Consider the following 25,705-nt stretch of genomic DNA (forward strand, 5'->3'; position numbering starts at 1 on the left):
GTATTTGTACTGGGCTCAGGAAGTTTGAGAGATATATGGCGATATGTGGTGGGATGGGAGGATGGGATGTGTTTGTACTGGGCTCAGGAAGTTTGAGAGATATATGGCGATATGTGGTGGGATGGGAGGATGGGATGTGTTTGTATTGGGCTTGTTTGTTTTGAGCCCGGGGCTGAGGAATGTGCCCGGCTCCTCTCAAAAGAAAGGGGTCTGGGTTGCTGGATTCTAGTGATCCTTTACCAGTGTGCCCAACATTGCCTTTGCGCTCAGAGGTGAGTTCGTTTCCAGGGTGCGTAACCACCCATGGACCTCTGCTTATCGGATTAGTTACGCTCACTGATGTAGCAGTCTTGCACCTCTTTTCCTGCCTCTCTTGACCACAAAGAAAGGGGTTCGGGCTGCTGGATTCTAGTGATCCTTTACCAGCGTGCCCGACACTGCCTTTGCGCTCAGGGGTGAGTTCTAGAGCTGGGCTGGGTTCCTGAGTATTTCATAACTGTCTTAATATAATACTTAATTTAATACTTAATTTAGGAGAGCTAAATAATTAAACATGAGGCCAAAGTACATAAGAAAGCGGCAGCCTTTTATTGCAAATATGCACACACTCTCGGGCGAGGTTTTCCAGTCCTCAGGTATGGGGCCAGGGAAGTCATGCCAGCGCTCTCAGGTGAGGTTCTCCGATCCACAAATAGGAGGGGCCGAAGAAGTCACACCGGCTCCTACCAGCAGCGGACTTTTATGCATTGGTACTGGAAGGGGGAGGGCAGTGGGCGGGATAAGGGCGTGATAGGGGCATCTCCATAGGTGTGGCCGGGTAAGTTTCAATCTCTTCGGATTGATGTCACCTGGCACATGCTCGGTTGATCTGCATCTTCCTGGGCGCGGGCTGCATTTTCCCGTGCGCGGGAAAGTTGGTGAGGAAGAACCCGGAAGCAACATGGATTGTGCCTTCTTGTTCACCTTCCTCCATCTTGTCCTTTCTCCCTCACCCAAACAATAACATCCCAGCTGCCCCATCAAGATGCATTCCCATAAACAACAGTTCTTATGCAACTTCGTTTCAGAGAGGGTGTAGGTAACCTTTTGAGTCAGGATTGAGATAGAGTTTTTGCCCACTAGGGCCTTTGTCCTTCTTTCCTTTGTAGGAATATGCTTTAATTATCAACCTTAAAATTTTTGTTGCCCCAGATTAAGTCCTTTTGGGTACAAGATATGAGAGATGAATCCTGTTTATCCTCTGTGCCTTTTTCCTACGAGGAGGGCAAGGAGAAAAAGATGGGTTTGCTTTTTTGCGAGTACTTTAAGGCTTGGCTGAGTGCAAACAGCTCTGCATGTTTGAGCAGACCAATTATTAGGCAGTTTTCCTAACTCTGCTTTTACAAGTGTTTCCCTATCAATTACTGAATACCCATTGTGTTTTTTCCCTCAATCACCTTGGAGGAACCATCTATCCTCTTGTCCTAAAGGGAGTTCCTCCTAGGTCTGGTCAGACCTTTGTATGGTAATTAAGATTTAAATCCCCTGTTAGGAAATCTGCTGGGTTAAGGGAATTTTCAGTGGTTAGTGTTAAATCACGTTTTTCTAACAGAATAGCCCTATACTTTTAGATTTTTTAGTTAGTAAGCTGCATTTTGCTTTTCTTGACTTAGGATAATTCTGAACTGGTGAGGTGTGCTCACAATGAGGTTTCCTCTAAACGTTTTACTTTTCTACTTTCTTCTGCTAGCAAAGCAGTTGCCGCTACCGATTGAATGCATTTGGGCCATCCATGGGTTACTGGGTTAAGGATTTTTTATAGGAAGGCTATGGGTTGTCAGTGGTCTCAGTGTTTTCAGGCTACGCCCTTGCTTACACTGACAACAAGGTAGTATTGGAGTATTATAAGGTCAGGAGAAGACCTTCAATTATCAGTTACAGGTTTTAAATTTACCCTGGCTTTTAAAGGAACAGGGTACACTATTTTTTCTTTAACTACTTGTATATCTTTCTCTTTATCTCTTTTCCTCTCTCTTTCCCCTCTCTCTCTCTTCCCTTTTCTTTTTCTCTTTCCCCTCTGTCTCTCGCGGTAGATGGATTTTGGGAACACAGTAGAAGGACGTTTGCTTGTTGCCCCCATTTGTCACTATAGGAATATGTGCCTCCCTTTAATTTACTCAATTCGCTTTCATCCTCATCTATTATGTTGTCGTAGACCCAGTTCCAGTTGTTAAAGTACTGGGTCATCAGTTATAAGGCCCTGACCAAGGAGCCGAGGCTTGGAGATTGTATTGCAGTGGGGGAAGCTGGGTAGAAATTGGGGGAGGAGAGCATCTCACACAATGGGAGAGGAATCCTAGCCATTTACAAACTTGGGATCCTGGCAGGGGTGGTGGGAAACAGGTCTTACATAACTGCCCAAGTCAAGAGCTGTATATTGGGAGGGGCATCAGGGACAAGACTCCCTGGGTTCATAGCCTAGATGCCTAAGGACACAGCGTAGAGCTTCCTTAGATCCCTTTGGAGATGCAACCTGCTCTAATACTTGGGAGAGGAAGTGAAAGTCTGAAGCATTAGTACATAGGAGGCAGGGGTGGGAGGAACTAGATTCAGAGGTAAGGAGAATTTTGAGGCTACACTTTAAAAAAGTCGTGGTTGGGACCCAGGAGGTATAGGTCAGAAGGAGAGGTAGGGCACACGCATGGGCAACTGTTGAGTAGAGACTTCTGGCTGCACCATGATTTTGACCGGCCAATGCCAGGAGTTTGGGATGACAGCTTTCTGTCTCTAGTTGGCCCTCGGCTTCCCCAGGAAAACTGTGAAAGTGGAAGCTGGTTCCAGGCAGACCAATGCTCCCAACCTGGAAGGGTTGGGGGTTTTAGAAAGCCTTTTCCCTTCTTAAGTCCGGAGGTCATGGTAATCTTTTTTAACTGGCCGACAGGTGCCTGGTATTTCCTCCTATTCTAAGGAAGGATAGGACAGAATAGCAAGTGAAAGTGGTCCAATATTACTCACTGCTTTGGAGAATCCCCAGACGAGGCCACCAAATGTTACTGGTGGGTCTTCGTTTTTAGAGCTCCCATGATGGTGGTGGGCCACTTACAAGGTGGGGTGGGCCGCTCCCAAGATGGCGGCAAGCCTTTTGTTCTCTGACCTGGGGTTCTTGGCCTCACGGATTCCAAGGAATGGAACCTTGGGCCATGCAGTGAGTGTTATAGCTCTATTAGAAGTCGTGGGTCACGGAAGAGAACCATGGAACCCAGGATTAATGTTCAGCTCGATTAGGACAAACCCAGGCACTTAGCCATGCAGGAACAATGGCGAGCCTTTAGTGTGATCGAGAGCAGCAATGGGCATGTCGCAGGATCAGGAACACCGCGGACACCCTGCCGGATCCAGAGGGGTGGAAGTCAGCGGCGAGTCTGCGATGGTGGCAAACAGCAGTGGCGGACAGTGAGCAAAAGCTCAGCTTGAGGCATAACAAACATGGACCAGAAGAGTGTGCAGTTGCAAGATTTAATAGAGTGAAAACAGAGCTCCCATACGATGGGAGGGGACCCAAAGGGGGTTGCCCATTCCCAGCTCAAATGCCTAGGGTTTATATCCCATTGTCCCTTCCCCTGTGCTCTCAGGTGATATATGATTTGACTATTTCTTTACCTCCTGCTTTTAGCCTAATTTGTATTTTAGTGAGCCCTCTTTACTGCCTGATTGGTTGGATGTGAGCTGAGTTAGAAGCCCCATGTTTAAAGGTGGGTGTGGTCACCTTCCCAGCTAGGTTTAGGAATTCTTAGTTGGCCTGGGAAATCCAGCTAGTCCTGTCTCTCAATTTCACAGGTGTATACATCTGTCAAAATTTATTTAATTGTACAGTTTAATGTATTTATAGAAATAATATATAGCATATCATAAATCATATATAATGTATTATATATAGTTATTTGCATAAGCTAATTTATTTATATAACGTATATACTGTGTGTGTGTGCATTTTTCTTAGAAACAGGGTCTTGCTCTGTTGCTTAAGCTAGAATGCAGTGGCGTGATCATGGCTCACTGTATTGTTTTTGTTTTTGTTTTGTTTTTTGAGATGGAGTCTCACTTTGTCCCCCAGGCTGGAGTGCAGTGGCGCGATCTTGGCTCACTGCAACCTCTGCCTCCTGAGTTGGAGCAATTCTCCTGCCTCAGCCTCGCGAGTAGCTAGGATTACAGGTGTGCGCCACCATGCCTGGCTAATTTTTGTTTTTGTTTTTGTTTTTTTTTGAGACGGAGTCTCGCTCTGTCGCCCAGGCTGGAGTGCAGTGGCCGGATCTCAGCTCACTGCAAGCTCCGCCTCCCGGGTTCACGCCATTCTCCTGCCTCAGCCTCCCGAGTAGCTGGGACTAAAGGCCCCGGCCCCCTGGCCAGCTTGTTTTTTTTTTTTGTATTTTTTTAGTAGAGACGGGGTTTCACCGTGTTAGCCAGGATGGTCTCGATCTCCCGACCTCGTGATCCGCCCGTCTCCGCCTCCCAAAGTGCTGGGATTACAGGCTTGAGCCACCGCGCCCGGCCTTGTATTTTTAATAGAAACGGAGTTTTGCCATGTTGGCCAGGCTGGGCTTGAACTCCTGACCACAGGTGATCCACTCACCTCAGCCTCCCAGAGTGCTGGGACTACAGGAGTGAGCCACCACGCCTGGCCCATCATGGCTATCTGTAACCTTGAACTCCTGGGCTCAAGTTATTTCCCCATCTCAACTTCTCAAGTAGGTAGGGCCACAGGCATGCCACCACACCTGGCTAAGAATATTATAATTTATTATATATATAATTATTATATGTAAGTCATTCTTCAATAAAGTTAATTAGGTGCTGGATGCAGTGGCTCATGCCTATAGCCTCAGCTACTTAGCAGGCTCAGGTGAGAGGATTGCTTGAGCCCAGAAGGTCGAGTTTACAGTGAACTATGTATGTTTCTACCACTGCACTCTAGCCTGGGCAACAAAACCCAGACCTTGTCTCTAAGAAAATCAATAAATGAATAAAGTTGATTATAAAACATCTAAAGTACAGCAGAAAATCAAAACAAATTTTCTGCCATGAATATTTTTATACCTATGTCTCAGCATATTTGTAGAAGATTTCTGTGAATTAAATTCTGCCAACAGGAAAACTTAATTAAAGCCTATTAAGATTTTAAAATACAGAAAGTGTCAATTGCTCTCCTAAAAGATTGTTTCTGATTGACATTACACAATGTATGAAAGTGTCTATTTCACCCCACCTTTGCGAGTATTGAATAGTTATCTTTTAAATGTTTTCCAATCTGGTGAGAAAAAAAATTTATTGTGATAATATTCATCTTTTTGATTGTAAGTGGAATGGCTATGAATATCTTTTGCTATGATACTGGAGATTTTTATTTATTTGTGAGTTGATTGTTCTTTTCCCACTTTTCCGTTAGACTGTGTTTCTTTCTTACTGATATGTGAGAGTTCTTTATACCTAGAAACCTCTCTTCTTTATTTTTTAGCCTTTCAGGCTGTCATTTATCTTCTAATTGTAGTCATGCTATCTTTCACTCTACTGTGTTTAATTTTTTTTTTTTCCCCGAGACAGAGTCTCACTCTGTCTCCGAGGCTGGAGTGTAGTGGTGCAATCTCGGTTCACTGCACCCTCTGCCTCCCGGGTTCAAGCAATTCTCCTGCCTCAGCCTCCCTAGTAGCTGGGATTACAGGTATGCACCAACATGCCCGGCAACTTTTTGTATTTTCAGTAGAGACAGGGTTTTGCCATGCTGGCCAGGCTGGTCTCTAACTCCTGACCTTAAGTGATCCGCCTGCCTCCTCCTCCCAAAGTGCTGGGATTACAGGTGTGAATCACTGCACCTGACCTGTATTTCTTTTTAAAGACAACTTATTGATTCCATTAACACCCTGTTGATTCATTAACATTGAACTCTTGATCTACAGCACTATAACTCATGCCTGAATGAAGCTTACCTAACAACGTATTTTCTCTATAAGGCATATCACGGCCTTCTTATGCTATGCTTCTGGGCCATAAACTGCGAGATCACCAACATAAAGCACAGAAATGTTAAAAACGCACATTAAATATACTGGAAGAGGACACTTGTTTATAGTATGAGAGGTGAAACAAGTATCACGTTGTTCAACCTCAACTGGGAACATGCACAATGACCTACTCAAATTTTTCTGCATTCTGTGCATGTCTGGGAATGACCGTGAAAGCTCCACATGTACTGATTTTGGGGTTACAAATAAATTTTAGTGAGTAGGCTGGGCGTGGTGGCTGGCTCATGCCTGTATTGCCAGCACTGTGGGAGGCTGAGGCAGATGGATCACCTGAGGTGAGGCGTTTGAGATCAGCCTGGCCAACATGGTAAAACCTCGTCTCTACTAAAAATACAAAAAATACCGGGACATGGACATGGTGGCACATGCCTGTAATCTCAGCTACTTGGGAGGCTGAGGCAGGAGAATCACTTGAACCTGGGAGGTGGAGGTTGCAGTGAGCTGAGATCATACTATTGCACTCCAGCCTGGGCGACAGAGCAAGACTCCATCTCAAAAAAAAAAAAAAAAAAAAAATTAGTGAGTAGTCAAATTCCCAAATACAGAATCTGAGTATTAACTGTAATTCCTCTGTGATGATGCTGCTATGTGTACAATGAGTCAGTAAAAGCTTCAGAGTAGAAATATTTATCAGGCTGGGCGTGGTAGCTCAAGCCTGTAATCCCAGCACTTTGGGAGGCCGAGGCGGGTGGATCACGAGGTCAGGAGATCGAGCCCATCCTGGCTAACATGGTGAAACCCCATCTCTACTAAAAACACAAAAAACTAGCCGGGCGTGGTGGCGGGCGCCTGTAGTCCCAGCTACTCGGGAGGCTGAGGCGGGAGAATGGCGTGAACCCTGGAGGCGGAGCTTGCAGTGAGCTGAGATTGCGCCACTGCACTCCAGCCTGGGCGACACAGCGAGCTCCGTCTCAAAAAAAAAAAAAAGAAATATTTATCAAAGCATTGCAGGGGGCTGTATAGCAGAAGATACACAGAATGATGCGTCACCCTGTTGTTTACAAATGTAATATAATTTATAATTTATTTTTTATTTTTTAAAATCAAAGTTTTAGGTATACTTGGTTTTAAAACTTCAGAAGTTCTACGGTGTTAATTGTGTAAAAGAGTAACCCCTTATGCCTTTCTGCCCCTTCCCTTTGCCCAGAGACAACAAATTTCAATTCTTTTTGCCTTTTTTTCTCCTGCCAAATTGTTAAATAACTTGATTATAATGTTATTGATTCTTTTGTTTTTAGGCACTATCAATAGTGATAAAGGCTAGCTTTCAGGCCAGGCACGGTGCCTCACACCTGTAATCCCAGCACTTTGGGAGGTCAAGGCAGGTGGATCACCTGAGGTCAGAAGTTCGAGACCAGCCTGACCAACATGGTGAAACCCTGTCTCTGCTAAAAATACAAAAATTAGCTGGGCCTGGTGGCAGGTGCCTGTAATCCCAGCTACTTGGGAGGCTGAGGCAGGAGAATCACTTGAACCTGGGAAGCGGAGATTGCAGTGAGCCAAGATCGCAAACCTGGGAGACAGAATGAGACTCTGTCTCCAAAAAAAAAAAAAAAAAAAGAGGCTAGCTTTCTTTCACTACCATTTGAACAAATATTCATGCACTTTCCATCCTTCCAAATTATAAATTTTGTTAGATCACTATTCAGTATTTAGATTGTTATTATACTGTTTCATCAAACTAAAATCTGGCCTAAGAAACCCTCCATACTCACATACTTGAGTTTTTACCTACAACCCACAACCTAATTTAGTAGGTAAGCAAACTGAAAACCTAACTTAGGGGTATGCTTCAATAACAGTTGCTGACTCTCAGCCAGTCCCAGGAGCTGGACCTCAAAGACTTACAGCCACCAGCTGTTCAGATCGTGTTCTAAGGCACTAGCTGTTTCTATACCTTGCTTCTGCTCCCTGCACATCACTTTCCTTTTTGTATGCATAAATTATCTCCCACTATGCCCACTATACAGCAGCGCCTCTAAATCTGCTGTGACTTGGGGGAGGGTGGGAAGGGGTTGTCCGATTTCACAAATCATTTTTTCCTTGCTAAATTAAACTGCTAAATTATGTTTGTTTAAAAAATTGTTTTAAACAGTACAATTATTATTCATACTCTGATTATACTGCTGCTCATGTATACCTTTTTATTTCTCTTTGTTAATATTTGTCCGGTTTCTTTATTTGCCTTCTCAATATCTAGCCTCCATTTATCCCATACTGCGATGCAAGTGCAAACCTCTCAGCTATTGTGTTGGTATCTTCCTTGTTGTCATCCTGAGCTTTCACTTCACACCTCTGCTTTATTTTTATTCTTTTTGTATTTTATTTTATTTTATTTTTAATTTAATTTAATTTTATTTTTGAGATGGAGTCTCCCTGTGTTGCCCAGGCTGGAGTGCAGTGCTGTAATCTCGGCTCACTGCAACCTCTGCCTCCTGGGTTCAAGAGATTATCCTGTCTCAACCTCCTGAGTAGCTGGGACTACTGGCGCTCGTCGCCACACCTAGCTAAATTTTTGTATTTGTGTAGAGGTGGGGTTTCACCAAGTTGACCAGGCTGGTCTCGAATTCCTGACCTTAAGTGATCCGCCCACCTTGGCCTCCCAAAGTGCTGGGATTACAGGCATGAGCCACCTTGCCTACCGTTATCTGATTTTTAATAGTTTGTTTGAATCGGGCTCTAAGTAAGGCGCATATACTGTGGTTGGTTGACAATTAAGTCTCATTTAATTGGGATATCCTTCTACATCTTGCATTTTTCTTGCCTTTTTATTTGTTAAAGAAATAAATATTTCCATTTCCTGCAGTGTTTTGGGCATTCTGGATTTTTCTGCCTGCTTCCGTATTGTGTCCTTGACATGGTCCTCTGTCTCCTATAGCTGCTGTCACTTGTAAGTTGGATCTAGAGTCTTCCTTATATTCAGGTGGGGAGGAATGATTTTCTTATAAAGTAATTTTCTAAATTTCTAGATTACTTTTGAAAGTAATTTTTCCAAGAAAGGATGCATGGCAGGTAGTTTTTGAAAACCTGCGTGACTAAAAATATTTTTTTTCTACCCTCACACTTGACTTGTGTTTTAATTGGGTTTAGAATTTTAGGGAGAAAGAATTTCTCCCCTCAGAATTTTAAGGGTTTTTTGGTTTTTTTTTTTTTTTGCTCCAGTTTTTTGTTTTGTCTTGCAGCATTGTTGAGAAATTCAATGTCCTCCTGATAACCAATCCTTTATATCTGACCTGCTTTTTTCTCCCTAGAAATGTTTAAGATCTTTTGTCAGAGAAGTCAGTACTCCAGATTTTCACAGTGATGTCTTGGTGTGCTTGCTGTGTGTCTTTTTACAATCCATTATGCTGGGCCAGTAGAGGGACCTTCCAATCTGGAAATTTATGCCTTTCAGTTCTAGGCAATTTTTTCTGAATTATTTCTTTGGTAATACTCTCTTTTCTGTTTTTGCTGTTCACTCTTTAAGAAGCTCATATTATTGGGTTTCCTGGACTGATGTTTTATTTTTGTTACCTTTTCTCCATTTTCCACTTTTATTTTTTTGTTCTGCTCTGTAGGTGATTTTCTTATCTCGATCTTTCTGCCTTTCTATAATATTTTTCCTTCTATCATATTTTTAAGTGTCAAGGGCCAGAACAAGCAGGATTTTGTGAGCTGTGGAAAGAAGTTGGATTTCATTCTAAGTTTAGTAGGAAACCATAGATGATTTTGAGCAGGGAAGGATGTTTTACGTATACAAGGATCATTCTCACTACTATAACAGGTTATCTCTGCTGTAAGCCATTGTATTAATCTATTGCCGTATAACAAACCACTCCAAAACTTAGTGCCTTAAAACAAGGCTTTATTTTTTTCTCAGAGTTCTGTGGGTTGATTGGGCAATTCTCTATTTCTTTCTTTTTTTTTTTTTTTTTTTCTTTTTTTTTGAGACGGAGTCTCGCTCTGTCGCCCAGGGCTGGAGTGCCAGATCTCAGCTCACTGCAAGCTCCGCCTCCCACCATTTATCTCCTCCTGCCTCAGCCTCCTGGGCTAGCTGGGACTACAGGCCCGGCCACATCGCCCGGCTATTTCTTGTATTTTTTTTAGTAGAGACGGGGTTTCACCGTGTTAGCCCGGATGGTCTCGGACATCTCCTGACCTCGCAGGATCCGGCCCGCCTCGCCTCCCAAAGTGCTGGGATTACAGGCTTGAGCCACCGCGCCCGGCCTATTTCTTTCTTTTTTAAAGACAGAATTTGCTTTTGTTGCCCAGGCTTGAGTGGTGCCATCTCAGATTACTGCAACCTCTACCTCCTGGGTTTAAGCGATTCTCCAGCCTCAGACTCCAGAGTAGCTGGGATTACAGGCGTGCGCCACCATACCTGGCTAATTTTGCATTTTTAGTAGAGACGGGGTTGGCCAGGCTGGTCTGGAACTCCTGACCTCAGGTGATCTGCCTGCCTCAGCCTCCCAAAGTGCTGGGATTACAAGCGTGAGCCACCGTGCCCAGCCAGTTGGGCAGTTCTTTTGCTGGATTCACCTCGGTTTATTCATGTGTCTGCAAATAGCTAGTGGCTTGGCTCGGCCTGGGTGTTCCAAGATGGCTTCATCCAGATGTCTGGGCCTCAGCTGGAACTGCTGCAATGACAGTCTCAGCTGAACTTCTCTCCATGTGTTCTTTCATCTTGTGCTTCTTCGCATGAAGATTGAAGTGGTCCAAAAAATCAAGCCCCAATGTATAAGCACTTATCCTGCCTCCGCTGGCATCAACTTTCCTATATCCTATTGGTGAAAACAAGGCAGATGTCCAAGCCCAGTGCCAACGTGGGAGGAGAATGTATAAGGTTGGAGGTGTGATTTTTGGGGAAATAGCTGTAACAATTTACCACATTAAACATGGTTTTAGCTAGTTTCCTTTTTCTGATGCTTTGCCTATCAGTTTACCTTCTGATTATAATTTGGTTTTCCATATAAGTATGCTGTCAAGAAAATAATGCACCAATCCATGCACTTCAAATATTTGCTATTGCTGTGATTGTGATAGTAATTTTTTTTCTTTTTCTTTTTCTTTTTTTTTTTTTTTGAAGTGGTGTCTCGCTCTGTTGCTCAGGCTGGAGTGCAGTGGCTCCATCTTGGCCCACTACAGCCTCTACCTCCTGGGTTCAAAGGATCCTCCTGCCTCAGCGAGTAGCTAGAATTACATGCACACGCCATGGTGCCTGGCTATTTTTTGTATTTTTAGTACAGATGGGATTTCACCATGTTGGCCAGGCTGGTCTTGAATTCCTGATCTCAGGTGATCTGCCTGCCTCGGCCTCCAAAAGTGCTGGGATACAGGCATGAGTCACCGCGCCTGGCTCAGCTTCCCGTATTCTTTACTAGAGCCTTGTGGTCTGTGGACTCCCTTGCTAAGAATCACTGTAGTCCTTGTGATCTATCTCAAGTTTATGATGGTGTATGTGAAAATGTAAGAAAATTAATAATCAATTATCTTGAAATGTTTTCTCTGTTTTGCCAGATATGAACAATATAAAGCCATTGGAAGGGGTAAAAATTCTGGATCTAACAAGGTTTGTATTGGTTTATCTACATTTGGGGTTTTTTTTTGGGATTGGGTTTTTCCCTTTCCTCAAAAACATTTAATTTTTTGAATTAAAAGAAGATTCTTATATGCTTATGTTGAGATTTTAGAGAAGAAAATAAGAAAAGAAAAATTCCTGTAATATCATCATTCGATGAGACAATTAGTGTAGTATTTATGCCTTTTCCCAATGTGTATTTATATATAATCTTAAAAAAGTAAAATTGGAACCATATTGAAATTACAGTTTTACCCACATTTTAAACACAATGTTATATTTTAGATATTTTCCTATGTTATTCAAAATTCAACAAAAAGTAAGAGAGTAATTAATATATCAATGTCACATAATTACTTAATCATCCTCTAATCTTTCACAATTATAAATTAGGCTTCCTTGTACACAAATATTTCCCTCAGTTTTGATTTCTTCCTCAGGATAAAATTCTAGATAAAGAATTATAGGGGCCGGGCGCAGTGGCTGACGCCTGTAATCCCAGCACTTTGGGAGGCCGTGGCGGGCGGATCACCAGATCAGGAAATCGAGACCATCCTGGCTAACACAGTGAAACCCCGTCTCTACTAAAAATACAAAAAAATTAGCTGGGCATGGTGGCGGGCACTTGTAGTCCCAGCTACTCAGGAGGCTGAGGCAGGAGAATGGCGTGAACCCGAGAGGTGGAGCTTGCAGTGAGCTGAGATGGTGCCACTATACTCCAGTCTGGGTGACAGAGCGAGACTCCGTCTCAAAAAAATAGAAAAAGAAAAAGAAAGGGGGTATATATTTTTAAAGCTCCTATTACATATGGCCAAATTACAGTTTTAACTGTTTTGATTCTTACTAGCATTATATGAGCTTGTCTGTGTTGATGGGTCTTTAAGAAAATAATTAATATAAGAATTTTCCAGATGGTAATTAATTTATTTATCATTTTTAACATTGTAGAATCCTGGCGGGACCTTTTGCTACTATGAATTTAGGAGATCTTGGAGCAGAAGTTATAAAAGTGGAGAGACCAGGTAAAGCTATTACTCTCTTTAAAATATAGAAACAAGCTAATAAATATATTTAAATAATTCTCTAAATACCCATGTTTAGTGTACCTGTAAGTGGGATAAGGAGAGAATTAAAATGAAATGATTGTCTTTTTCTTCTCCATTTCTTGTTTTCCTGTGAACTAACACTAATGGTATCTTTTTACTCCTTATCTGTGCTCAGTGCTCAGGCTCAAGCCAGTTTCTTCTTTGCACCTGAAGGCTTTTGTTAGAAGCTGAGGCTGGCCACAGTGGTTGACGCCTGTAATCCCAGCACTTTGGGAAGCCGAGGAGGGCAGATCACTTGAGGTCAGGACTTCAAGACCAGCCTGGCCAACATGGTGAAACTTCGTTTCTACTAAAAATACAAAAAAAAAAAAAAAGTAGCCAGGCATGGACCTGTAATCCCAGCTACTTGGGAGGCTGAGGCAGGAGAATCACTTGAACCCGGGAGGTGGAGGTTGCTGTGAGCCTAGGTCATGCCACTGCACTCCAGCCTGGGCAACAGAGCAAGACTCTGCTTCAAAAAAAACAAAGAAGCTGAGATGCAGTGTATAACAATGATGATAAGGACACCTACAGTGCCGGGCAAAGTTCTCAATGCTTTGCCTGTGCTTATTTAATCTTTACCCCTATGGGCTGATGTTATTATTCATAGTTTATAAAGGAGAAAATGGAGACATAGAGATGTTAAGCAACTTATTTAGGGGCACACAGCTAATAAGGAATATCCAGACCTTCAGCCATGATTCTGGCCTTCCTTAGCCCCAGCCTAGCTTTAGCGTTGAGACTGAGATTACAGTGGGCCTGGCCACCCTCCCTCACTGTGGAATAAAGGGAAGGCCAGGAGAAAGGAAGATAAAAGTGAAGAAATAGGGTAAAGAAGAAGGAGAGAAGGAAAAGGAATCAAAGTCCCTCAAAAAACAACCCAAGGCTGGGCATGGTGACTCACGCCTGCAATCCCAGTACTTTGGGAGGCTGAGGCAGGTGGATCACCTGAGGTTGGCAGTTCGAGACCAGCCTGGCCAACATGGTGAAATCCCGTCTCCACTAAAAATACAAAAATGAGCCAGGCATGGTGGCAGACACCTGTAGTTCCAGCTACTTGGGAGGCTGAGGCGAAAGAATCTCTTGAACTTGGGAGGTGGAGGTTTCAGTGAGCCAAGATCGTGCCACTGCATTCCAGCCTGGGTGACAGAGTGAGACCCTGTCTCAAAAACAAACAGACAAACAAACAAACAGAAAACCTCAAATACTCCAACCTAAGTCATTCTTTTCTATTTCCTTTTTCTTTTTATTTTTTAGAGACGGCATTTCCCTCTGTCATCCAGGCTGGAGTGCAGTGGTGTGATCATAGCTCACTATAGCCTCCAACTACTGGGCTTGAGCAATTCTCCTGCCTCAGCCTCCTGAATGGGTGGGACTACAGGCATGTGCCACCATGCCCAGCTATAATAATACAATTTTTTTTGTGTCTGTATGTAGAGACAGAGTCTTGCTATATTGCTTGTTCTGGTCTTGAACTCCTGTCTCAGCCTTTCAGAATGTTGGGATTACAGGTGTGACCTACTACTCCTGGCCATTTTTTTCTATTCCCAATAAAAGAAACATTTCCCCATTTTATAATTTTAAAGGTTTTGAAGGAGGAAACACCTAAGCTTAGATCAGTTTTTTGCTTTTATGTTTTCATCTGACATCTTTCCTGTTCTTTCTTCCTCCTTTGTTCACCAAATATATTCTGTGTACACATTTCTCACTTTTATTTGGTATCATCTTAGCAGTTTGGTGTTTAGTTCAAGCTGTTATTGATAAAGTTTCTTAGAAAAGCATCATTATTGGCCGGGCATAGTGGTTCACACCTGTAATCACATTTTGGGAGACTGAGGTGGGCGGATCACCTGAGGTCAGGTGTTCAAGACCAACCTGGCCAATGTGGTGAAACCCCCTTCTCTACTAAAAGAACAAAAATTAGTGGTGCATGATGGTGGATGCCTGTAATCTCTACTTGGGAGACTGAGGCACGAGAATTGCTTGAACCTGGGAGATGGAGGTTGTAGTGAGCTGAGACCATGCCATTTCACCCCAGCCTGGGCAACAAAAGCCACACTCCATCTCAAAAAGGAACGTGTCATTGTTTTGTGCCCTTTCTCTCCAATAAGCACTTAAAGGGCACAGTCCATGTTTTTTAATGTCTGCTATATCATCATATAAACAGCTTGTTTTATTTTATTTTATTTTTGAGACAGATCTCACTCTGTCATCCAGGCTTGAGTGCCATCGTGTAATCATGGCTTACTGTGGCCTCCACCTCCTGGGCTCAAGCAATCCTCCTACCTTAGCTGGAACCATAGTTGTGCGCGACCGTGCCTGGCTACTTTTTTTTTTTTTTTTGAGATGCAGTCTCGCTCTATGAGCCACTGCACCCGGCCTTATTTAAAAAATATATACATAAAATATATATATATAAAATATATATATATATATATAGTTTTTGGTAAAAACAGAGTCTTCCTATATTGCCAAGACTGGTTTTGAACTCTGGGCTCAAACGATCCTTCAACCTCAGCCTCCCAAAGTGCTGACATTACAGGTGTGGGTGAGCCACCACACCTGGCCTATGCAGCTTGTTTTAGAAGTTTTCAAAAATTAGCATTATTATTTATGTTTCAAGATCTGATCCTATGGGTCTTAAACAGAATCCCCAAATCAGTGAGACTGGTCTAGTGGTGAATAATGTGTATGTATCTCTAAGACTCACAGGAGAATGATTTATAATTACGTCAACTTAGTAATTGATTGTAAGTGATAACCATATAAAGTAGAATATCTTTTTGTTTCCTTCTTTTTTAAAATTTTTTAAATTTTATTTTGTCTTTACAGACAGTAGAATACTTGATCTGGAAGATTCAATTTCTTGTTAAGTAGATATTTTTAAGAGGCCAAGGCAGTTAGCAGAAGATTCTCTGATGAGCATGAGGAATATCATGGATTAATATATTTTATTACTTTTTATTATCCCTGCCGGTCTCAGGCGGTAGAAGTGCTCGGCAAGTCCTGCTCCCAGAGATGATGCTTCGTTTATTCATTCAATGATGTTCATCACTTTTAGTCAGTGTTGGATACATGCGGAAGAATGTTTATTTTCTAGCTCAACATTTGTTTTTTTTCTTTAAAGCTTCTAATTTCCATATGGCTATCTGATTTCAACACCGCAGCACTTACAGCCATTGGTTTTCTTGCATTTTCCATTCCTATAACACATAGAACATTCAATGTGTTAATAATTTCTCTTGCTATTTCAGTTGGCCACCAGGGTAACATTTGTATTTCTATTAATTTTATAAATTGTTGTTCCCTATATAGTGAGGCCTATTTCTCCTTTGTACTTTTTAGTTTCCACCATGGAAACTAAACCACAACAGATCTTTCTTTGTCTAGGCCTTTATTATGTCTCATCGCCATACACTTGGTATCGGGCTTTGTTCCTAGCAGGTGTTTATTGTCCTTTTTTTTGTTTTTTTTGTTTTTTTTTTTTTGTGACAGAGTTTTCACTCTTGTTGCCCAGGCTAGAGTGCAATGGCATGATCTCAGCTCACTGCAACCTCTACCTCCCAGGTTCAAATGATTCTCCTGCCTCAGCCTCCTGAGTAGCTGGGATTACAGGCATGTGCCATCACGCCCAGCTAATTTTTTAATTTTTAGTAGAGACGGGGTTTCACCATGTTGACCAGGCTGGTGTCAAACTCCTGACCTCAGGTGATCCACACACCTCGGCCTCCCAAAGTGCTGGGGTTACAGGGGTGAGCCACTGCATCTGGCCTATTGTCCTTTTTTTGACCGGTTACTATGACTACTTCTCTTCACCCTCCCAATTAATACATTTTAATATTCATATTATATATTTAATTGTTTTGGGTTTTTGAGATAGTTATTCAACACAGATATGAGAAAAGGTGATTTTCATTAAAAGCAGCTTTGTGGTATTTTCACATTTCAGTAGAAAACTAGTTTCATTTTATATCCACTCTACAGTTCCTCAATTAAATAAAATTTGGTTGTAGTTTTCAGTTCCCTTCCCTTCCCTTCCCTTCCCTTCCCTTCCCTCCCCTCCCTCCCTCCCTCCCTCCCCTCCCTTCCCTTCCCTTCCCTTTCTTTCTCTTTCTCTCTCTCTTTCTTTCTTTCGCCCTGCCCTGCCCTCCTTCTCTATTTCTTTTCTTTTCTCTTTTCTTTTTTTCCCCTCCCTTCCCTTCTCCTCCCCTTTCCTCCTCTTCTCTTCTCTTCTTTTTCTTTTCTTTTCACAGGATCTTGCTCTGTCCCCCAGGCTGGAATGCAGTGGCACACTCCTGGCTCAGTGCAGCATTGACCTCCTGAGCTCAAGCGATTGCCCCATCTCAGTGTCCTAAGTAGCTGGGAATACAGGCATGTGCTACCACACCTGGCTAATTTTTTCACTGTTTGTAGAGACATGGTTTCACCATGTTGCCTAGGCTGTTCTCAAACTCCTGGCCTCAAGTGATCCACCCGCCTTGGCCTCCCAAAGTGTTGGGATTACCAGCATGAGCCACCACGTCTGGCCTGGTTGTAGTTTTCTGATTTAGTATTAGATTAGATTATTTTTATTTGTGTAACCAAAGAGCATATTACATTTATGTATACGCCTCTTTTTGTAGAGTTAGCCAGTCAGTGGATGTATCTGTGTGCCTGCAGGGCCAGGCAGGGAACCTAAGTGAGGAAAGTGAGCAGGGAAGTGAGCAAGGATGCAGCTGAAATTTCAGCATCGTCTCCACTAGGGCACACGAGGCCAGGGCTGTTGGTCTTTTGTTCACTGCTGTGTCTGCTCTGCACAGAGCAGTGTCTGTGACATAGTTGGTGCTCAATAAATATTTGTTGAATGAATGAATGTGTCAAAAGGTCATCTAAGAAAGGCAGTGTGAATTTTTAAAGATTTCCAGATTTTGAAATCATGGCAGCTAGTTAAAAACTTTAAGAATTGTGTGGGTCAAATAAAACATGTCTCCCAAGCTGCAGGTTTTTCCAGATTATGCCCTTTAACCCATTCATTTCCTGTCATGTGCCATGGACACAGAGCCTTCTGAAATCCCAGTTAAATGAGGAAAGCCTTGTAGGCCTCCAGTTTAGACTCCTGACATTATCTCCACCTGAGAAATGAGTGGAAATGTCTAAAATAAACTACTGGCCTGGCGCAGTGGGATCACTTTGGAGGCCTAGGCAGCTGGGTAACTTGAGGTCAGGAGTTCAAGACTAGCCCGGCCAATATTGTGAAACCCTGTCTCTACTAAAAATAAAAAATTAGCCAGGCATGGGGGTGCACACCTGTGTAATCCCAGTTACTACAGAGGCTGATGCAGGAGATGTCATTGGTTTAGCTCCAGTTAGAACTAATGCTTCTTGGCTGGGTGTGGTGACTCACACCTGTAATCCCAGCACTTTGGGAGGCTGAGGCGGGCGGATCATCTGAAGTCAGGAGTTCGAGATGGGCTTGCCAATATGGTGAAACCCCGTCTCTAGTAAAAATACAAAAATTAGCAGGGCATGCTGGCGGGTGCCTGTAATCCTAGCTAGTTTTAGCAATTGATAGTACAATTAAATTATAGTTCTAGAAATTGATAGTACTATTTTTATTTTTTTCACAGTCACTTAGAAACTACTTTAAATGACTTGGTACTGTGGCTCACGCCTGTAATCCCAGCACTTTGGGAAGCCGAAGTGGGTGGATCACCTGAGGCCAGGAGTTTGAGACCAGCCTGGCCAACATGGTGAAACCCTGTCTCTACTAAAAACACAAAAATTAGCCAGGTATGGTGGTGCACATCTGTAATCCCAGCTACTCGGGTAGCTGAGGCAGGAGAATTACCTGAACCCAGGAGGTGGAAGTTGCAGTGAGCAGAGATTGTTCCTCTGTACTCCAGTCTGGGCAACAGAGTGAGACTCCATGACTCCATCTCCAAAAAAAAAAAAAAAAAAACAAAACCCAAAGATTAATAGCTCATGTTATTATTTTCAGGAGTTGGAGATGATACACGGACTTGGGGGCCACCTTTTGTTGGGACAGAAAGTACATATTATCTCAGTGTTAACCGAAATAAAAAAGTAAGAATATCATCCCTTTTTGGCTTTTTGTGTGTAATTCTCTTGTAATAGCAAAAATGTTGATATCATTGTGGCTTTTTTTTTGTTCCTTAAAGAAATTAAGATGTAATTAATATTTCAAATAAATTAAACTTCTGTTCATTTACCATTCACTAAGTAGAAACAATGGAGCTTTTTACTACTCTTTCTTACCTACTAAGTAACTTAGAACATTTCATAAGAATTTATAATGGAAATAATTTTATGAAATAGAAAAATCATTTGATTCCTTACATTTGTTATTATTAGGGAATAATTGCCTAACACTTGGTATTATACTTTAAAAACATCTCCTATCATCCTTGTTAGCATATTAATATATCCTCATGGTAAATAGAATCAGTAAAGATGATTTAAATATTTCTTCATGCATAAAATAAATTTCAGAGGATGATCTATGATATGAATGGCTTTCTTGTCAGCAATAAGAAGAACTTTCATGACTGGGCACAGTGGCTCACGCCTGTAATCCCAGCACTTTGGGAGGCCGAGGTGGGCGGATCATGAGGTCAGGAGATTGAGACCATCCTGGCCAATAAGGCGAAACCCCGTCTCTACTAAAAATACAAAAATTAACTGGGCATGGTGGTGTGTGCCTGTAGTCCCAGCTACTTGGGAGGCTGAGGCATGTGAATCGCTTGAACCCGGGACACAGAGGTTGCAGTGAGCTGAGATCGCATCACTGCACTCCAGACTGGGTGACAGAGCAAGACTGCGTCTCAAAAAGTGAAAAAAGAAAAAAAGAAAAACTTTTATGATAGTATTTTAATATACATGCTTTTTTTTTTTTAACTTTTTATTTTGGATTCAGGGGATACATCATCGCATGTTTGTTATGTGGGTATATTGCATAATGGTAGGGATTGGGGCTTGTATTTTGGTCATCAAAATAATATATATATATATTTTTTAATTTTTAGAGTATTGCTGTTAATATCAAGGATCCAAAAGGGGTGAAAATCATCAAAGAGGTACAGTATGCTGTATAGAAGGCATCCTACCACCTAGGTTATAATTAGGGATTGAAATATCAGAGCAAAAGTGTTTTAAAACTCAATTTTATGGGTGATCTGTATATTTGCAACAAATACCTTTTAGGTATTTACCTTGATTTGTATACTTCTTTGTAAGTGTAATGTGTTTTAAATTTTTTGTATAGTGTTTATCATTATGGTGCTAGCTACTATTGACTGAGCACCAACTCTGTAGCAAATCCTGGGCTTGGGCACTTTGCTCACGTTATCTTCTCTAATCCTCAGATTTTACCTTGTAAATGAAGTATTGAAATCTCATTTACATAAAAGGGAATTGAGTTTCCTGGTGCCTAAGTGATGCTCCAAGATTACCTAGCTAGTATGGGGAAAGCTGACATTTGGATCTGAGTCACATCACTGGAGAGTCCAAGCTTTCTCTAACCCTTACTCAGATGATCAGTATATCCAGACCTGATCTCAGCATCTTTCTTAGAGGAGCTAGAAGGCACAGTGGTTAAATTAAGGATGGATACCTTTGCATGGGATTTGAATCCTGCCTTCTGTGCTTACTGGCTATATGACTTCAGACAGGTTATATAACTTCTTTGTGCCTCAGTTTCTTCATTAGTTAACTGGGTAATAATAGTACCTACTTTCTTTCTTTCTTTTGAAACAGAGTGTTACTTTTTTGCCTAGGCTGGAGGGCAGTGGCATGATCTCGGCTCACTGCAACCTCCACCTCTTGCGTTCAAGCAATTCTCTTGCCACAGCCTCCAGAGTAGCTGGGATTACAGGTGTGCACCAGTACACCTGGCTAATTTTTGTAATTTTAGTAACGATGGGGTTTCACCATATTGGCCAGGCTGGTCTTGAACTCCTGACCTCAAGTGATCTGCCTACCTTGGCCTCCCAAAGAGCTGGGATTTACATGTGTGAACCACTGTGCCCAGCCCAATAGTACCTACTCTCTAGGATTGTTGTTAGAATTGAGTTAGTCTGTGTAAAATGTGTAGATGAGTGCTTGCCGCATAGTCAGCACTCATGAGTTATTAGCTGTTATTATTTCCTATGTTCCTGATGTTGGATTCATCATGTGGGATAAACCTTGTTTGCCATCTTTGCTAAGGTTTATAGGTGAATCTAATGGATGTACAGTATTCTTCTGTATTTGGGGGACTGGTTCTACTAGAACCTCAACATATACCAAAATCTGTGAATACTTAAGTCCTGCAGTACAGAACTTGTGGAACCTGCTTATATAAAAAATTGGCTTTCAGTGTACATGGGTTTTGCATCCAGTGCATACTGTATTTTCCATCCACGTTTGGTTGAAAAGAATCCACCTAGGGGTGGACTTGCACAGTTCAAACCCCTGTTGTTCAAGGGCCAACTGTACTTAGGGCTATTTGGTTAGAGAACCAAGTCTTAAACTTATTTATTTATTTAGAGACAGAGTCTTGCTGTGTCACCCAGGCTGGAGAGCAGTGGCGCGATCTCGGCTCACTGCAACCTCCGCCTCCTGGTTTCAAGCAATTCTCTTGTCTCAGCCTGTGGAGTAGGTGGGTCCACGGGCACGTGCCTCCACGCCCGGCTAATTTTTATATTTTTAGTAGAGATGGATTTTCACCATATTGGTCAGGCTAGTCTCAAACTCCTGACCTCAGGTGATCCACCTGCCTCGGCCTCTCAAAGTGCTGGGATTACAGGCATGAACCACTGCGCCTGGCCTCAAACTTTATTTTTTACCCAAACATGAACTTAGCTTCAATTGCTCTTCTGCTGCTTTATGTTCTCTATCTCGGTCATTGAAAGATAATCTTTAATTATTAAGATCAGAATCAGGGACCATCCTTTTTGGTTCTGCTGGATCAATGCAGCCAGTTTAGAATTTTCATTAACTAGATGTATTTTGAACCCAAAGCTTGAAAATCATCCTGATCTTACCACCCTGCCTTCCCATATCTTTCCTGTAGCATAACTTAGGTTTGTTTGTTTTTGTTTTTCTTTTGAAACTTATTTTGATTTTTCTAAATTGTTCTCCTGGCCTCAAGCAATCCGCATACCTCAGCCACCCAAAATGCTGGGATTACAGGTGTGAACCACCATGGCCAGTCAATTGCTTTTAGGTAGTTATACAATTCATAAGTTATGTATCTTACTTTCTAAAGGAAAAATTATATTTTCTCTAGTCTTTCTTATTTCTGGTATAGATTTCTCTTCTGGCCTTAAGAGTAGCAAAAAAGGACAGGCATGGTGGCTCACACCTGTAATCCCAGCACTTTGGGAGGCCAAGGCGGGGTGGATCGTGAGGTCAGGAGTTCGAGACCAGCCTGGCCAACATGGTGAAACCCTGTCTGTACTATAAATGCAAAAATTAGCCAGGCGTGGTAATGTGTGCCTGTAGTCCCAGCTACTTGGGAGGCTGAGTCAGGAGAATCACTTGAACCCGGGAGGTGGAGGTTGCAGTGAGCCAAGATCGCACCACTGCACTCCAGCCTGGGTGACAGAGTGAGACTCCATCTCAAAAAAAAAGGGATTGCTAATATAATGGGTCTAGTTTATAGAAACAGTTCCAAAGTATTATACAAGTCAATCAGCTGGATACATGAGAGCTTCAAAAAGTATGACTCCTTTGTCAACTAGGCTAACCAAAAACAGGTTGTGTAAAAACTGAAACTCTGCTTAGAAAACCTATATGGAACTTGGTATTATTGTGGCGATATGATTTGATAACTTTTGATCATGTATTATCCAATATTTCAGACAATTTTCTATGTTAATTAGTTGACAGTCACAATATCATTATTACGGGCGTGTGTTATGGTCAGCATAGCAATGCATGAGTTTTATTTTCCTATGACATTTTGTTATGAAAAATTAAAACATTCAGAAAAGTTGAAAGAATAGTGAACTCTCATTTATCCTATGCCTAGATGAAACAATATTAGAATTTTGCTATATAGCATGCAGTTTATTTTCTTTTTCTTCCTTTTTTGTTTTTTGAGGTGGAGTTTCGCTCTTGTCTCCCAGGCTGGAGTGCAATGGTGTGATCTCGGCTCATTCCACCTTCTGCCTTCCGTGTTCAAGCAATTCTCCTGTCTCAGCTTTCCGAGTAGCTGGGACTACAGGTGCCCACCACCACGCCTGGCTAATTTTTGTATTTTTTAGTAGAGACAGGGTTTCACCATGTTGGCCAGGCTGGTCCTGAACTCCTGACCTCAGGTAATCTACCTGCCTTGGCCTCCCAAAGTGCTGGGATTGCAGGTGTGAGCTACTGCACCTGGCTAGCCTGCAGTTTATTAGCTTTAGTGCTTGTAGGAGTGCATTTTTTTTTTTTTTTTTTTTTTTTTTTTTGAGACAGTCCCACTCTGTTGCCCAGGCTGGAGTTCAGTAGCAAGAACTTGCTCACTGCAGCCTCCACCTTCTGGGCTCAGGCAGTCCTCCTGCTTCATCCTTTTGTGTAGCTGGGACTACAGGCATGGGACACCATGCCTGGCTAATTTTTAAATTTTCTGTAGAGATGAGGCCTTGCTATCTTGCCCAGGCTTGTCTCAAACTCCTGACCTCGAGTGATCCACCCCCTCAGCCTCAAAAAGTGTTGGGATTACAGGTGTGAGCTATTGGGCCCAGCCAATTACTGTGATTTTTTTTTTTTTTTTTTTTGAGATGGAATCTTGCTTTGTTGCCCCAGCCTGGAGTGCAGTGGCACTATCTTGGCTCACTGCAACCTCCACCTCCTGGGTTCAAGTGATTCTCTTGCCTCAGCCTCCCGAGTAGCTGAGACTACAGGCGTGTACCACCATGCCCAGTTAATTTTTGTAGTTTTAGTAGAGACAGGGTTTCGCCATATTGGCCAGGCTGGTCTCGAACTCCTAACCTCAAGTGATCTGCCTACCTTGGCCCCCCAAAGTGCTGGGATTTACAGGTGTGAGTCACTGTGCCGAGCCAATTAAAAAAAATATATAAAAATATTATATATATATATGTATGTGTGTGTGTATATATATATATATATATATATTTTTTTTTTTTTTGAAACAGGGTCTCATTCTGTCACCCAGGCTGGAGTGCAGTGGTGCGATCTCAGCTCACTGTGACCTCTGTCTCCTGGGTTCAAGTGATTCTTGTGCCTCAGCCTCCCGAGTAGCTGGGATTACAGTCATGTGCCACCACACCTGGCTCATTTTTTTGTAATTTTAGTAGAGACAGGGTTTCACCATGTTGACCAGGCTGGTCTTGAACTTCTGACCTCAAATGGTCTTCCTTACTTGGCCTCCCAAAGTGCTGGGACTACAGGTGTGAGCCACTGCACCTGGCCCTTTACAAACATTTTAAAAAGTAGTCGCAATTGAAATTTTGGGAAAAAAATTAAAATTAAGGTTTACAGTGCTGCATTGTCCTCTAATTCCTGTAACAGTGGTCTGGGCATCACAATCTGGAATTTGTTCCTGACAGTTCCTGGTTTACTGGGCTATAGTTTAGTGGCCTGAAGAAAAAAAACTTCGGTGGTTCATTAAATACATTTAAAACTCTTTGGGAAGAATGCATCTGAAAGGTGTGAAAACATTTCAGAATCCTGTTTACATGCGTTAAGTGCATGTGATAATGAGGAATATTACGTACAATAGGGATGTTGAGTAGTAAAGACTTTGTATTTAGGTCTGTTTTTGGAGACAAGGTCTAATAGTCTCCCAGGCTGGAGTGCAGTGGCACCATCGCAGCTCACTGCAACCTCAACTTGCTGGCTCAAGAGATCCTCCCACCTGAGCCTCCTGAGTAGCTGGGACCATAGGTGTGCACCACCTTGTCTGGCTAATTTTTGTAGAGATGGGATTTTGCCATGTTGCCCAGGCTGGTCTTGAACTCCTGATCTTGAACTCCTGGGCTCAAGCAATCCACCTGCCTTGGCCTCCCAAAGTGCTGAGATTAGAGAAGTGAGCAACCAGACATGACCTATTTAGTTTTCTTGTAAATGTTTTAAAAGGTGTTTTTCATAGATTTAATGTACTTACATTCTAATTTTTCTACCTAATCTTTTGAGAATCTATTTGGACAGACCATGTAGTCTAGATATTTATTACATTTAAAGGATGCAGAATCCATTCAATACCATGTACTTACAAAAACTTTAAAAGCCATTATTTTACTGACAGTAATGCTTTAAGTAGTTGACCAGAACTTCTGTGTTTATCTAATTTGCTTCATTGGTCCTGTGATTTTTCTGAGCTATTAGAAAGGGAGAATCAATTGTGTAGAATTTAAAATTCTATCATGTGAGGATTTGTTGAGGGGAAGTCTGACTCATGTTCACCTCTTCCATCAGCTCGCAGCTGTTTGTGATGTGTTTGTGGAAAACTATGTCCCTGGAAAACTGTCTGCAATGGGCCTGGGATATGAAGATATAGACAAGATTGCTCCTCACATCATCTATTGTTCCATCACAGGTATTTCAACCCCACATCCTTGTCAGTGAAAAGGTTTTCCAGTTTCTGTGTTTTCTTATTGCTGTAAGAAACCTCTTGCTGGCTTTTTTTTTTTTGGAAGTTATTCTGCTTTCTTTTTTCCCAGGCCATTTAGGTTGCTGAACATTAATTTTTTCTTTTTTGTTTTTTCTTTTTTTTGAGACAAAGTCTCGCTCTGTTGCCAGGCTGGAGTGTAGTGGCGCGATCTCGGCTCACTGCAACCTCCGACTCCCTGGTTCAAGCGATTCTCCTGCCTTAGCCTCCTGAGTAGCTGGAATTACCAGGCATGTGCCACCATGCCTAGCTAATTTTTGTATTTTTAGTAGAGATGGGGTTTCACCATGTTGGCCAGGATGATCTCGATCTCCTGACCTCGTGATCCACTCTCCTCAGCCTCCCAAAGTGCTGTGATTACAGGTGTGAGCCACCACATCCGGCCTTGGATGCTGAACATTATTAAGGAACATTA

The 25,705-nt window shown here is 42.3% G+C and overlaps 1 protein-coding gene across 7 annotated transcripts in view; it reads left to right on the forward strand.

Annotated features, from left to right (window-relative positions):
* Positions 1-25,705, forward strand: part of SUGCT (succinyl-CoA:glutarate-CoA transferase) — a 754,504-nt gene that overhangs the window by 51,437 nt on the left and 677,362 nt on the right. For 6 of the 7 annotated variants that reach the window (XR_002520705.2, XR_002520704.2, XM_017956755.3 and 3 more), the window contains exons 2-6: positions 11,553-11,604; positions 12,562-12,635; positions 18,676-18,761; positions 19,721-19,771; positions 25,098-25,218. Coding sequence is in view for 5 of the 7 variants with exons in the window: in XM_017956755.3 (XP_017812244.2) it covers positions 11,553-11,604; positions 12,562-12,635; positions 18,676-18,761; positions 19,721-19,771; positions 25,098-25,218 (384 nt within the window). In the remaining 2 variants the exon portion in view is untranslated. Of the gene's footprint in view, positions 1-8,736; positions 8,947-11,552; positions 11,605-12,561; positions 12,636-18,675; positions 18,762-19,720; positions 19,772-25,097; positions 25,219-25,705 lie in introns of those variants that run through there. The other variant, XM_021935207.2, reaches the window with a different exon arrangement.

The sequence above is a fragment of the Papio anubis genome, chromosome 4, assembly GCF_008728515.1.
Source record: "Papio anubis isolate 15944 chromosome 4, Panubis1.0, whole genome shotgun sequence".
Taxonomy (NCBI): Eukaryota; Metazoa; Chordata; class Mammalia; order Primates; family Cercopithecidae; genus Papio; species Papio anubis.